Genomic DNA, 15,834 nt, shown 5'->3' with positions numbered 1-15,834 from the left:
TTCTGGTTAGCAGTCAAGTGCCTTAGGCACTATGCTACCAGAGATCCATATATATATATATGCATATGTGTGTGTGTGTGTGTGTGTGTGTGTGTATATATATATATATGTAAACTTTCACCAGTTATTGTTTCACTGGGGAGAGGGTTGAGGTTCTGCAGAGCTCCTTGCATTTACATTCCAGAAATTTTTGTCTGGTCTTTTTATACTGCTATTTGCTCTGGTATAATTCTCTGAGATGCCCACTACATCTTGTCTCTATTCAGAAATGATATCGCAGCCCATCCTATGTACAAAGAAGTTTACTTACTCCTCCCACTCCATATTCCCCTTATGCTTCTTTATTTTTCTTTAATAATGTAACAGGTTATGATATAATGATAACTACCTGCCAGATGATATATCTAGTGTTTTATTTCTTTAGTATTTATCTCCAATTCTAATTATAGAATGTAAGCTCCTCAGAACCTCGGGGCATAACCTCATTTGGAAATAGAATCATTGCAGGTGTAGTTAGTTAAGATTACCTTAGCTTTGGACAATGATAAGAAACCAACTTATTTTGAAAACTGGTTAATAAAGGGAAAGAATTAAAAAAAAAAAAAAAAAAGATTATGTTAGAGTCATTAAAGTGGGCCCTAATCTCTTCATGACTCATGTTCTTATAAGAAGAGGAGAAAAGGCCCAGAGAGACATAGAGAAAGGAGAGATCCATGTGAAAACTGACAGGAATTGCATTTACTACCACGGAGTGCAAAGGCTATCAGCAACTTAAAAAGACAAGGATCTTCTTCTAAAGCCTTCTAACACAGCTTGAGCTTCCAACACCCTGAATTCAGACCTACAGGTTCCAGAACTATGAAATGATAAATTCCTGTTTTAAGTTACCCACTTTGCGGTATTTTGTTATGGCAACCTTAGATAACTAGATTGTCAATAAAAGAAGGGATTAATGGCTGGAAGCCACTTGAAATCTCTGATAAATGGCAAAATTGCTTTTCTGGAGTAATTTTGTTTTACTTCTGTTATTGAATAATAGTGGTAATCATAAATGTCCTATCTGATTTATTATTTTAATTGAAATGATTTTATTTAATCACTTAAACTTGTTATGGATTTTTGCTGCATTATCTCCATAGTATTCAAGTAGTTTACTTTTATGCTTCGTTACAAATATTTTTAAATAAAAATCACCTTTTCTGCATCTATTTTTATAATCATATTTTTTCTCCATTTATTGTCGATGTCATGAATTTTGCAATACTTGATCCTAGAGTATTTTTTATTCTTTGCTTACATTGCTGGATTCTTTTCAATAATATTTAGAATTTTAACAACTGTATTTAAATATGAAACTGGTCTATGGTTTTCTTTTTATTACTTCCTTAGATCAAGTAGGGCATCCACTACAATCTTGAGTAGATTTAGTAAGAGAAGGCATCTTTGCCTTTTGATTTTAGGGGGCAAGTGTTTAGTATTTCATCATTAAGTATGATGCTAGTTTGAAGATGCCATTTATCGGATAATATTTTGGACATATAAAGAAAACATAATATTGAAATTAATCCTACCTATTTGTTTTTACTTTTTGGGGGGTGGCTAATAAAGAATTTAAAATTATTTTCTGGATCACATTATATTTCTGTTGGAAAGCACTGCTGTACTGTATCTTTCCTAAGTGGAAATAAAATATTACTCCTCATTGGGAAGAAAAAAGAAATCACCTGTATTGCTGTAAATAATTGGCCATGTTTTCCTTGCTACTGTTTTTTAAAATACATAGGTGGATTTCACTAAAGAATTGTTTGGAAATTCATAACAACAAAGACTTCTCAGCATTCATTTAGCCCTTGATGAATATTAATGAACAAACTTAAGTACATAAATAGTATTATATAGTAATCAGATGAAAACAATTACATTGAATTTAACACTATATTTTCTAAAATATATGTGAACTTATGAGTAGTTTTCTCATTTTCTCTTTTCCCCACAAAACACTAAATAACAATCCCCCCCACCCATATAGCCACTTGTTTTTGTGTAAAAAACATCGGGAAAAATTTACCAGGAGTTGTGAAACAAACTGGATTTATATATACAAAGAATATGAAGATAAACTCCTTAAAGATCTCTTTTTTAAACCTGAAACTCATATAAAAGAAACATTTACACATTGGAAATATGTAAGTATAATCAATTTATCATTTTCTAAAAAATATTTCTATTGATGATACTACAGTTATAATTAATATAGCATTAGTAAGCTTCTTTTCACTTTCTTAAATATCTTTCATTATAATATTAATGTTCTGGTTTAGATTTTCCTGATGTGAGCCTGGTAGTTAAGGTAACTTAACTTAAGCAGCACGAAGTAACCAAAACAGTAAGAAATTATATAGTAACATACTGTAAATATAATTTTGGCAGTGCATTAAGTACTCTTACCACAGCCATTTTCTAATGTATGCTCTATATATGTGTATTCTTTTATTTTCACTTGTTTAGTCATTGCAAGTAGTTATTAATCATCATGTAAAACCTCTTCTCAGTGGTAGCAAACATAAAGAAATATGTAGTTTATTAAAGGCTGATAATTCTATGTATAGCATAACATTCATTTAGTGTTTTATGTCAGATCACTTACTACTTTGAGGACACAGTGGGAATGGAAAGAAACTTACATTTATTGAATGCCTACTATGTGCTTTGCACTGTGCTAGATATTTTACATGTGGGATGTAATTTATTTTTCACAATACTATAAGATAGGCTTTTTTAATCTCATTTATATATATGGAAACGAAAGCTTATACAGGTTAATTTAACTTCCAAAAGTCACACAATTAGTTGACGTAGCTAGGATTTGACTCCATTTCTTAATGATTTCAGAGTGTGTGCTTTTTTCTATTTTTGTTGTTTTGTTTTGATTTGGAGGTTAAGTAATAGTATAAATGAAGACTATGGCACTGTAGTAGTATTAATGAGAGTGAATTTTGCTAAAGCAGTGTTTGCAATTTAAAAAAAAAAAATTTCCTTTGTATGTGGATATGTTCCAGAGTAGCGTGAGCTACAGATGCTTTTATTGCATTAGCATTATTATAAAGGAGGATAAACAGTACAGAGTGTCATTAGTCTGATTTCAGTGTGAATGAGAATCTGTTCTAAACATAGTACAGGAAGGTCCTCAAGCCCATAAACCTCAAAGAGTTACACATTGAATAAAACAGTTTTAAAAGGTAAATGTATCTTTCTCAAAACTTTTCCCTCATTAGTACTCAGTATAAACTGTATTAATTTGCTTTGGAAGGAAGGATGTTCTATAAAAGTATAAGTTTCAAAGCAAGTGTGTTTTGACCTTGTATGTATAATACATACTTATACATATAATATAATACAAACAAAAAATTGATTTCAGGGAATGCTGCCAGCTTTTTTATATTCTTTCTAAACAGGAGACTGTCAATGAATGTTGTATACTGGTAACCAATTTGGATATATATAACATATTCATATATATTTGTATATATGTATATACATATTCATATGCATAAATTGAATATCTTTACATACATTTTATATATGTATGTATTGTGGTATGAAAGCTATTATTGTATATGCATGAATAGAAATAGCATTCTTATTAAAAAGTTTCTTTGAATATCTGTGAAGTTACACAGACTATATCATTAACACTTTGGGAGTATTTTGCATCTTAAGAAATTTTTGGTAAGATACATCCATTACAAGGAATTTTCTAAAATTCTTACTTTAAATAATCCTGCTAACCACATCACTTCTAATTTTATTTTTTAAGAACTGTTCTTTTATATTCTTGATGTATGTGTACATTGTCCTGTACTTTTCCACAGCATTTTATAGCTACTATTTATAGTTATAGGAGTTGTATTTTGCTCAATTTTTTTAAGTAATTGAAATTATTTTTTATTATGAGATTCATTTTTTGCTGAAAGTTTCTTTTTTTTTTTTGTATAAAACTGTCTAGTCAGTCTTCTAGTGGCTTCACTTGTAGTTTATCTTTACTTCACTTAGTTGATACACTATTATTATTTTTACCATTCACCTATCTAGTCTCTTGTGAATTGGAGCTTGGTTTATTACAAACTGTTATGAGAACGTGCCTAAGAAAACCTGGGCCCAAGATAGTATAATAGATAGGAAGTAGTGAAAGAGTTGGGTGGGGGTGAGTGAAACATCAGCATTTAATACTGGGAGTTCATTAAAAAGATTCTGTATGTAAAACAATGGAAAAGATTAGCCAGGAATGGCATTCACATTTAGTGAATAGATGAAGTAAGCAATATCTGTATATGCTCCTATGTTGGAATGAAATATGCTTGATTCTAAAGACTGAAAACTTCCTATGGTCATGGTAACTAAATGTAGAAAGAACCAGAGGGGTGAGTTCAAGCCACATTCATTCAGGAAATGCTGTGCTGCAAAGCTAGAAGTCCACATAAACATTCAAAGTGTACGGAGTATGAGTAAACTGTAAAAAAGACACAAAACCAAAAATCAGAACCTGTGAGAAAGGAATCTGGTAAAAATTAAGCCAGAGTAGAAGAAATTGAGGATCTGGAACAATTACTAGGAATATTACTTATCTTTGACTTATATAGAGAGCTCTGGTAGCATAGTGGCTAAGACACTTGCCTGCTAACCAGACGGCTGGCGGTTCAAACCCACCAGCCACTCCTTGGAAGGAAGGTTGGCAATCCTACTTCCATAGTGATACTGCCTCAGAAATCCAAGGAGGGGTTACTATGAGTCAGATCTGATTCCACAGAAGTGAGTTTGGTTTTTTGGTGTAGATATTAGTCAGAGAATGGTTGCTGCCTTTGTACATTAGGCTGACATAAATACAAAATTATGGTGGTCAATGAGATCAAGTTTAATAGGGAAATTTGGATAGTATTATGGTGGATTTTAAGAAAATATGGATATTATTATAATGAATTTTGCTAGAACACTTAGCAAATCTGCTTTGGTAAAGTCATCGACTCTTTCCCTCAGAGATTACTGAGGAAAATATATGTACAGGGAACAATAACATAACAAAGCAGTTCCTCACTGGGGTTTTGGCCTCAAAATATATTGTAAATTTTTAGAAATCTAGGCTGAACTATGAGATAATATCTCAATTTCCTATGCTTTGTTGGCCTGAATGATCTTTCATTTATTTCCTATATTTCAAATATGAATCTTGGAAAGGATATTGTGTGAAATAAATCACATCCATTGGAGCCAAGATTCAAAAGAGATTCAGAAGAGAGAAATGGAAGTGGAAATGTCAGGTGAAACCTACCTCTCCCTTGACTTCTTCTCCCCTTACCCCTACATCTGAGGCTTCCATAGGTTATTAGTAAGGAGAAAGCATCGAGGAGGTAAGAATGAGTGATACCTGGGAAACTTTACTGCTTCGATCTCATGGAAGGAAAAGAAAGAACAAATTGGTGTGTAGTGGATCTCCATCTTCTTTGAAAGACCCATATCCTAGAATCCTGGTCTAAACTTTTTCTTAGATTTGAGCAAGCCCCTCTCTCCTTGAAGCATGTAGATTGGAATTTCATGTCGCTTCTTGACTCATCTTTTGGAGAGGGCACTTGTGTTAGCCCTAAGTATCAACAAAATGAGAAGGGATCTCTTACTTGGAACGGCTTCTAATACATTGCATCTTTGTAGCTTACATTCCTTCACGATATTTTATAGATCCTGGAAAACCCTGACATAATCTAATGTGGCATTCAGCTATACTAAAATAAGATTTGCTTCAAATCTGAAGTAAATTTATTGATTTTTGCCTTGCTAGCAAAGATTAATTTTGCTCATAAATAATACTGATGGAACTGTATAGTTGCCATGCTGAATGCTATTTTTGTAAAACAAAATGTTCTCAAATAAAGTCTTCCCTGTGAATCCTTGTCTATTAATATTAAATCTATTTACTTAAAAGTTTATCTATTTTTTTTTTAAAGAACTTAGGAATTGTTTGTATTTTAATATAGTTTGTAAAGGCTTAACACATAAATGAATTAAATTTTGAATTATATAACGTGCACAAAAAATTACCTGAAAGTATAGTTACCAAGATGTTAGTGGTTAAGGTGGAATTTTAGGTGATTATTGTTTTTTTTTCTGATGTTGTTGTTGTTATGTGCCATCGAGTCAGCCCTGACTCAATAGGGACCCCTCCTTGGGTTTCTGAGGCAGTATCACTACAGAAGTAAATTGCCCCACCTTCCTTCTGAGGAGTGGCTGGTGGGTTTGAACCACCAGCCTTCTGGTTACCAGTCAAGTGGCTTAGGCACTATGCTACCAGAGTATATTATTTTTATTTTAGCTAAAAATCATGTTTTATTTACATAATCAAAAATAAAAATTTATTTTTTTCATTGTGGATAAAAGAATTTTACTTACTGTTTGTAATAACATATAAATAGAAAATATTACTGTGGTAGTTAAGGTTGTATGTCACCTTGACTGGGCAGCTGGATGTAGTTATTCCTCATGATGAGATTGGTAATTAACTCCATGGTGGAATCTACTGAAGCAGCTAAGTAGCTGCTTTAGGGATATTTACTGCTTCCTGTATATATAAGAAGCAACTTTGAAGAAGGTCTTCAGTGTATGGTATGCTTGAACCCTGCATGTAGCCAAGTCATAGTTCAGCAGCATCCTGCCATATTGCCCTGCTGATCTTGGGACTTTTTCGAGACTTGAATCAATGGCCTGCCATGTGGTTTGGTACTATAAGGACTGTGCCATTTTATTTGTTGACCTTGGGATTGTCAGCCTCAGCAGCCAGCAGCTGCCTTAGTGAAGAAAAGGCTTCAGCTTCCGTGAGCTGGAAGCAAGAGGCAGAGCTAAAGCCCAAGGTCAAGGGGCTTTCACCGAGCCCCTAGAGCCTGGCACTTTGAACTGAGACTTCTGGCCTCCAAAACTATAACAGAATAAACTCCTGTTTGTTAAAGCATCCCATTTGTGGTATTTTCCTGTCAGAGAGGCAAAAAGGGAAACAAAACAGAATATGGTACCAGGAGTAGGGTGCTGCTCTGACAGATACCTAAAATGTGGAATGGAGGGCATTTTGAGCCTGATACCCCAAGAGAGAGACCTCAGCAGAGAGACCCTGACACGCAGCATGAGAGACAGAAGTAGCAGAGTCCAGAGACTAACATGAGGCAGTGACAGACTTACCACCCCACAGAAGAGAAAGCCGGATGCCACTGGGTAGGGAGCTTCCTGGTAGAGTGGGTTGCCTTTGAGCAATAGTTGGTAGAAGAGACCAGCATGAGACAGAGTGGCAGATTGGCCAGCCCCAGAGCAAGAAAGCTAAGTAACATTTGGGCAGGAAGATTCCTAGTGGAGTGGGTTGCTCTTGAGCATTAATTGGCAGAAGCTGAGAGACCAAGGAAACAGAAAGCAGAGCTGCCTCAGCTTCAAGGGTAAGACCATGACCTTTGGGGATGGAACCACCACAGCCTCCTAGGTTTCAAAGAATCAGACTTTCACCAACTTGGTTCTGGACTGTGGGGCTGCTCGTTCATGTGAGCCATAGCCACTGCCCAAGAGTTAGGGGGCAAGGCTCCCATGCCCAAGAGGTAGAGCAATGGGACCCACCAGACCAAGGGGGTGAGGTCACCACTCAGAGGAACTAGAGGACTGGAGCCATCCAGTGAAAGAGATCTGTACAGATGCCACCCAATGAAGATCTGTACAGGTGCCAAGTTGACAAGGGGTGGGTGGTAGTTAAGGTTGTATGTCAACTTGGCTGGGCCTGGTTGAGTGGCTGGGCAGCTGGATGTAATTATTCCGCATGGTGAGATTGGGAATTAACTCCATGGTGCAATCTACTGGAGCAACTGAGTAGCTGCTTTAGGGATGTGGGCTGCTTCCAGTATATATGTAAGAAGCAACTTTGAGAAAGATCTCCAGTATATGGCACGCTTGAAACCTGCATGCAGTTGAGTCATTGTTCAGCAACCTGCCGTGTCGCCGTGTCAGTCTTGGGACTTTTTTGGGACTTGAAACAATGGCCTACAATGTAGTTTGGAATATTGAGACTGTGCCACTTTATTTGGGCTTGCAGCCAGCAGCTGCTTGAGTGAAGAAAAGCCTCCAGCCTCAGTGGGCCAGGAGCAAGAGGCAGAGCTTAAGGCCAAGGTCAAGGGGCTTTCATCAGCCCCTAGGGCCTGACACTTTGAACTCGGACTTCTTGCCTCCCAAACTGTAAGAGAATAAACTCCTTTTTGTTAAAGCATCCCATTTGTGGTATATATTATTAGAAAAATGAGATGTTTTGCCACATGGCCTGTGTGAGTAAGAGAAGAAAGAAAGAGTCATCTTACTCAGGACTACTGCGTTTCACAACTCAGGAGTGCATTTACATCACATTGTACACAAACAGCATTCCCTGGAATTGTGTGGGGTATAGCTTCATGGCAGTGTGAAGTTTACATAATTGTATGTATTCAGTAACAAATCATGTTTGATTGTTCAGGGTATTTTACACCTATTGTAAATTCATGCAAATGTAGAGGAGGGACCGAGAATAATTAGTTGCATAATATTATAAGCCAATGAATATCAAATCCACATATTACTGCTTTTCTTTGTCTAATTTAGCAGTAAGTAATACAAAGAAAATATTGGGAGGGTTGACTTCACATCAGACTCAGGAAGTATGGAATATGTCACCTCATTTTCTTATATGGGTACTGAACAATTTATGGATAAATTTTTCATTTTTTGATCAATTTATTTCATTTATCTAAAGTGTGTATGTTTCTTTATACTGAAAGTGACCTTCAATATTCTGGAAAGTTGTTCTAGTATACGTAATTCTGAGAAAAAGGCTTTTTCATGGCATTCTTACATCCTCTCTAAAAATTACCCTTTGTTGTCTAACTGTCATTTTGGTGCTCCACTAGCAATATGGTTCATTTTAATTGGCTATTTACTGAATATTTAAAATGTCCCTAGAAATGTCCCAAGTAGAGGCCTTAAGAATTGGGAATAAGCAAATTCTAAGCTGAAACTTCTATGGAAGAAAAGCAAGGAAAAACTCATTGGGCAAGTGCCAGTTATTAAAGTATAGAATTGTTGTTGTTGTTGTTATGTGCCATCAAGTCGGACCTGACTCATAGCGACCCCTCCTTGGGTTTCTGAGGCAGTATCACTACAGAAGTTGATTGCCTCATCTTCCTTCCGAGGAGTGGCTGGTGGGTTGAACCGCCAGCCTTCTGGTTAGCAGTCAAGTGCCTTAGGCACTATGCTACCAGAGCTCCCAAGTGTAGAATTGAGAAGTATATACAAATATAAGTCCATTTTTGTGAGTCACCTCCATCTGGCTCTAGAGCTGGGTGTGATCCAAAGAGTTAGCCTTCTCTTGAGTATTAAGACTTCTAGAAAGTAATGGTTTTTAGCATCAGATAGAAATATAACTCACTTATCAGAAGAGTTTATAAGAAAGGACACTGGGGCTACTGAAACTAAGGGTAACTTAAGTTAACTTTAATTCGTTCTTTTCGGTTACAAAGAAGCAATAATGATGCCTTAAAAAGAAGATGGCAGCCTAATTACCCCATTAGCATATAAAGGGCTAAATTCAGCAGCTTTACAACGTTTTGCAAATATTTATTATGTGTTTTTTAGGATTCAAGCTCTGTGCTAGTCACTGGCACATGAGTAAAGGGGTATGATCCTTTACTCAAGGATTTTACTGAAAAAGAATAACTTGGGGAATAGCTGAATAAGACTAGGACAGAGGTAGACAGATAATTTTTGTCACAGATGTGATGAGTGTGATTAGCTGACAGCTCAAACTGTTAGTTTCTTCAAAGTCTGTCTCAGTTTTCAAGCCAAGTTCACACTATTCTCTGGACAGCCTCTGGCCAATGACTGTGTAAAGCAGTGGTACAAGGACCGGATCATTTTTGCCCAGCGTGGAACTTTTGTATGGGCAGTCTTTACTCGGTTCTCTGTTGGGCTGACAGAAACTTTGTAGGATCTTCATCACAGTGTGATGGTGCCTGTGCTAAATTGTTTCTTCTATTTTTCTTTAAAGATATTTACTTCCAAATGAAATTTTGCTCACTTAACCACCAACATTTTGGTTAGCAGCTGAACACATTAAGTTTGCAGTACCCCAGGACTCCAATAAGGGTGATCCTTATAAATTATGCTAGAGTGTCTTTGTTGAATCCTTTTAACATCTCACTTAAAAATGTCAGTTCTATTGGTTCTACCCCTATACTTAAGAGCATTAATATCAAATAAGTACAATACATAGTCTCCCTCCTCGGATTCACAAGACAAATATAAGTACAAATGTAAATTTAAAATCCCTTTTGTTTATACTATTTAATGAACTGTCCATATTTTCTGTTACTAAAAATATTATTAAGGTTTTTCATAATCATAGCTCCATCTCAGATGTTCACAAAGAACACTCACATTTCTTTGTTATCCTGATATATTTTTAGGACCAGTTAGGGGCCAACTAGGAGCTCTGGTGTTACAGTGCCTAAGGCATTTGACTGCTAACCAAAAGCCTGGTAGTTCAAACCCACCACTCCATCACCCAGGAAGATTGGGCAATCTACTTCCATAGTGATACTGCCTCGGAAACCCAAGGAAGGGTCGCTATGAGTAGGATCCTACTTAATGGCACTGAGTTTTATTTACTTATTTTGGTGAGAGGCCAACTGGCAGTATATCCATAGATCTTATTTTGTTAAAATGCATAATTTGGAAGTAGTCTTTTGCTCTGTGTGGAAAGGCACTGTGTCCATATATCTGTGGACTATAAAGAGTAGTTCTGCCTGAATTCTTTTGCAAAGAGGCTAGAAAACCTACTGGGTACCGTTTAGCTTTGGTCTCTTTAGTACTCAGGGCTTCTCTTTCATTTTGGGCAGCTGACTCAGAGAGGAAGTCTGATTTTATACCCAGCAGAAACGGGTCTTACATTAATGTCCTTCAGTTATTCTTGTCCGTATCATTCTCTGCACTCCAGATCCTTACCTCCCTCTTTCCTATCTTAGAGAAGGTTTTCTATCATTGTGATGGTTTTTATTCTGACCTTCTGAAACCATATGCCTATTGTTCATTTCCAGGTAGCTCTCTTTTTGCTCTTCCTTCTGTTTGCCTGCAAATGAACTGTAATAAGCCCCTTGCCAATTTCTATTGCTCCTTACAAATCTTACCCCATACCTCAGTTTATCTTCCCTCTTATTATGCTACACTTTGATAGTTATTGTTTACAAAAATTATAAAAACAATATTAAATGATTTAGTGGAAATCCTCCTCTTTAGAAATACCTAAACTAATATGCTAACAAGGTTTCTGTTAAGGAACAAACAGACTTACGTTATTATTAGTGAAAATAAACTTTTATGTATACACCAGCTACTTTTATTTATTTATTTGTTACTTGCTTTTCTTCGTTTTCTTTGTTTATAGGCTTTGTTCATTGTTTTGTTCATATGAGGTTGTTATATAGAGTTTAATTCCATCTATTATTAAAAGGATCATTTTAGTTAAATAATATTTTGATTTTTCCAATTTGTTATTTTTGTATCAATTACAGTTTCTTTATAGATTTTATTTACAGTTGTTTAAAAAGTTTTAATTCTAATGCAGTCAAGTGAGTGAATCTTTGTTCTTTTCTTTATATAATGCTAATAAACAGTACATTGCAACCCTCGGAATACAAAATACTAGAAAACACTCATCATTTTTATAATGATGTTTTTCTAGAGGCTGTGTGACATATGATATCAGAACAGATTGAATGCAGAAGAAGATGTAAAATTCTTTTTTTCTGTTAAGCCATATTTTAAGTATATTTACAAAAATATAAAAACAATGCCACTCTCCTCACTAATATTTTTTTGAAAATATACCTCTATTTTATGAAAATATAGGATTTATGTGAACATGTAACAAGTTTATTATTGTTACTTTTAAATGAATTAATAAATACTTTAAACATTTTATGCTTTTAATTTCTAATATGATATATACTGACAGATATAAAACATACTCTTTGAAAGCCTAGTACTATTTAGGAGTATAAAGGAGTCTTGTGACCAAAATATTTGAGAACCTCTGTTGAACATCTACTCCATCAGATACCATTTCATTTTAATACAGCTGTCAAATTATAAAGTAGCACTTAAATTAGGAATGTTTGTAAAAATCTGTCAGTTAGTTTTAATGACCTAAATGTATTTCTGCTTTTTCTATTTTATGTGACTACAGTATACCTTTAATTTTAGGGTACAAAATTACATAATATTGAATATGCTGTGTACAAAAATAATTCTTACTCATTGGCTAGAACTCCTGTGTTTAATGTCAGTTGCTCATGAGACCTTTCTAGGTATCATATATTTAACAGTGTTCCTTCTAACTCTATTAGTTGTAATAGTTCAGAATATATGCACTTTTAAATGACTCAGCAAGTATTATGTTTTAAAAGGGAGATTTTCTCATACATGTCATCATTGTTTATCTAGAGAAATGAGTAAAGTTAAAACGAAAACTTCTTTGAGAAGAAGGGTATGTACATTAGGATTAAAAAGAACCAACTTCTAATAGGAAGCTTAAGCAAAACAGAAGAAAACACATAAAAATCTGGAGATAAACAGTACATGATTTGTATAGCAGCTCTGCATATAATGCCTCAGAGTCCTTGACTCTTTCTATCTTGTTATTCTCCCATACATGACTTCTACTTCCAATGTCATCTTATGTTCCAACTGCAGTCATTGTATCATTGATCTAACCAGAGGGAAGGAGGAGAAGATGAAAAAGTGAGCAAAAGATTATGTCCACTTTAAGAAAAATTCCTGGATACTACCACACAGAACTTCTACATATATCTAAAAACCTCAAAACCCACTGCCAACAAGTCAATTCTGACTCATAACAACCCTATAGGACAGAGTACACTGCTCCATAGGGTTTCCAAGTCTGCAAATCTTTGACCACAGTTTACGCACATGGCTGCAGCTAGCTGCCAAGAGGAGAGAGATAGTCTTCATTCTGATCATCCATGAGCTCAGCTAAAACTTGGAGTTCTTTTGCTGTAGAAAATGGGTAGAATATATATTTAAGAACACTTTCAATTATTTGTATACACCCTTCCCACACATTAACACATACATACTAAAGGAAGCAAACTTGAAAGCTATGTGTAACTTTGTTGAACAAAAAGTCCAGCATTTCTGTGTGTGACATTAGTGATGATTGCTCTCCTGTATCAGTTATTTCTTCCTCAATAATAAAACTCACACAAGTTAGCTACCTAAAATAATCTACATTTCCCAACTTTCCTTGTAGCTAGATGTTGTTGTATGTATTAGTTCCCTGTTGCTGCTGTATCAAGTTACCACAAACTTGATGGTACAACACAGATATTCTGTTACAGTCATGAAAACTGGTAGTCCTAAATTATTTTGAAACCAAAAAAACCAAACTCACTGCCATCGAGTTGGTTCTGACTCATAGCGACCCCTCCTTGGGTCATACCACCTCATGTTTCTGAGGTGGTATCTCTATGGAAGTAGATTGTGCAGTCTTCCTTCCAAGGAGTGACTGGTGGGTTTGAACCACCAGCCTTCTGGTTAGCGCCAAATGCACTACACCACCAGGACTGGTTCTTTTGAAAAGTTCTAGGATGGTATTTGTTTACTTGCTTTTTCTTTTAATGCCTTTCCTTGCATCAGTCCAACTTCTTGCTTCCCTTGTCACATTTTCTACTTTCTCTCTAATCATCTGACACAACCCTGATGCACGCTTTTCCTGATTTTAAATCATGCAGTATCCCTTTGTTCTGTTTGAAGGACAGCCTCCTCCTGGTCTATGTACAAGTTCCTCATGAGCACAACTAAGTTTTCTGGAGTTCCCATTCTGCTCAATGTTATCTATAATTTGATATGACCTACACAATAAAGTGCCTTTGCATAGTCAATAAAACACAAGTAAACAACTTTCTGGTATTCTTTGCTTTCAGCATAGATCCATCTGTCATCAGCAATGATATATCTTATTCCACATCCTCTTCTGAATCCAGCTTGCATTTCTGGGAGTTGCCAGTCACTATACTGCTACAAGCATTTTTGAATTATACTTTCCCCATACTTGTTGTATCCTTTCACCATACTTTGTTGTATTCTTTTACCAAGCTTATTCAATCTGTGTGCTGAGCAAATAATCTGAGAAGCTGGACTATATGAAGAAGAATGTGGTGTCAGGATTGGAGAAAGACTTATTAAAACCCTGCAATATACAGGTGACACAACCTTGCTTCCTGAAAGTGAAGATGACTTGAAGCACATTCTGATGAAGATTAAAGACTACAATATGTATTGTGGATTATACTTCAACATAAAGAGAATGAAAATCTTCACAAATGGCCCAGTAAGCAGTATCATGATAAATGGAGAAAAGATTGAAGTTGTCAAAGATTTCCTGTTACTTGGTTCCACAATCAACACCAATGGAAGCAGCAGTGAAGAAATAAGAAGATATATTGTACTGGGCATATCTGCAGCAGAAAACCTCTTTAATGTGTTGAAGAGTAAAGATGTCTCTTTGAAGACTAAGGCACAGAAGTCATGGCGTTTTCAATTGCCTCATACGCATTTGAAAGCTAGACATGAATAAGGAAGAATGAAATGTTGATGCTTTTGAGTTGTGGTGTAGGCAAAGAGTACTGAAAGTATCATGGACTGCCAGAAGAACTAACAAATCTCTTCTGGAAGAAGTGCAGCCAGAATGCTCTTTGAAAGTGAGAATGACCAGATTTCATCTCACCTGCTTTGGTCATGTTGTCAGAAGGGACCAGTCCCTGGACAAGGTTATCATGCTTGGAAAAGTGGAGGGTCAGCAAAGAAGGAGAGATGGAGCTCAACAAGGTGGATTGACACAGTGGCTGCTACAATGAGCTCAGGTATAGCAAGGTTTGTGAGATGGCACATCACTGAGTAGTTATTGTTCTGTTGTACATAGATTGTTGATTTGAACATCTTGTTGATTTGAACATTTATATCTTCACTGGAATTCCATCTTAGACTGTGAGAATGAAAGTTACACTTAAGGTCAGTGGAATAGAAAGTGTGAAGTAGCCTGAACTAAATAGAAACATGGAGCCATCACAATTGAATTAGTAGGAGATGGAAATAAGCTACTAATATAAATTACTACTTGCAGCCAAATTTAATTCTCATTGATAGGCTAGTGGCTATTCAATCTTACTCATTTAGACTAGATGTGAAACCTCATAGTCCATGACCTTTCAGTTAAAATATAAAGTATCTTCCCTGAACACATCAGTATATAAAGTAAAGTAGAAAAATAATAGACATAATATAAACTCCTATTTGGAATAGGGGAGAATGGCAAACAGAGTTGTCATTGCTGCTATAGCAGTGAGCATATCCATATGATAGAAATAATAAACTCTCCCTTCTCTGACATTAGAGTAAAAACATCTGGAAAATCTCCTGAATCTTCCCTGTGGGAAGGTTTTACCTATTTTTTATCCATTATAGGTTCATCAAAAGTGGACATTAGAAGATTTATTCTTGAGCATTACACAGTTTCATAGCCTTAATTGGTTAGGGCCTGTAGGTTGCTTTAGAGATTATGGAACCAGATATATTTCTCGCCCAGACATTTTATTTCTTTAGCAATACAAATTGCTCAAAAATTTAAGTCTATTGATTTATTTGCTTTCAGTGTTTTTTTTTTTTTTTTGTCTCTTTTTTCATATTATTTACTTTTTTTTTAATTGAGATTTGGGTGAA

General features: G+C 35.5%; 1 protein-coding gene across 1 annotated transcript in view; it reads left to right on the top strand.

The window, feature by feature from the left end:
- The window catches only part of LRRIQ3 (leucine rich repeats and IQ motif containing 3), a 343,148-nt gene that overhangs the window by 181,057 nt on the left and 146,257 nt on the right, over positions 1-15,834 (top strand). Inside the window, exon 4 of the mRNA XM_007949630.1 lies at positions 2,030-2,186. Coding sequence (XP_007947821.1) covers positions 2,030-2,186 — 157 coding nt within the window. The remainder of the gene's footprint in view (positions 1-2,029; positions 2,187-15,834) is intronic.

This window comes from Orycteropus afer, unplaced genomic scaffold, assembly GCF_000298275.1.
Source record: "Orycteropus afer afer isolate SDZICR_OR568_19922 unplaced genomic scaffold, OryAfe1.0 scaffold00248, whole genome shotgun sequence".
NCBI classification, from domain to species: Eukaryota; Metazoa; Chordata; class Mammalia; order Tubulidentata; family Orycteropodidae; genus Orycteropus; species Orycteropus afer.
This window is presented reverse-complemented; position numbering and strand designations above follow the sequence as displayed.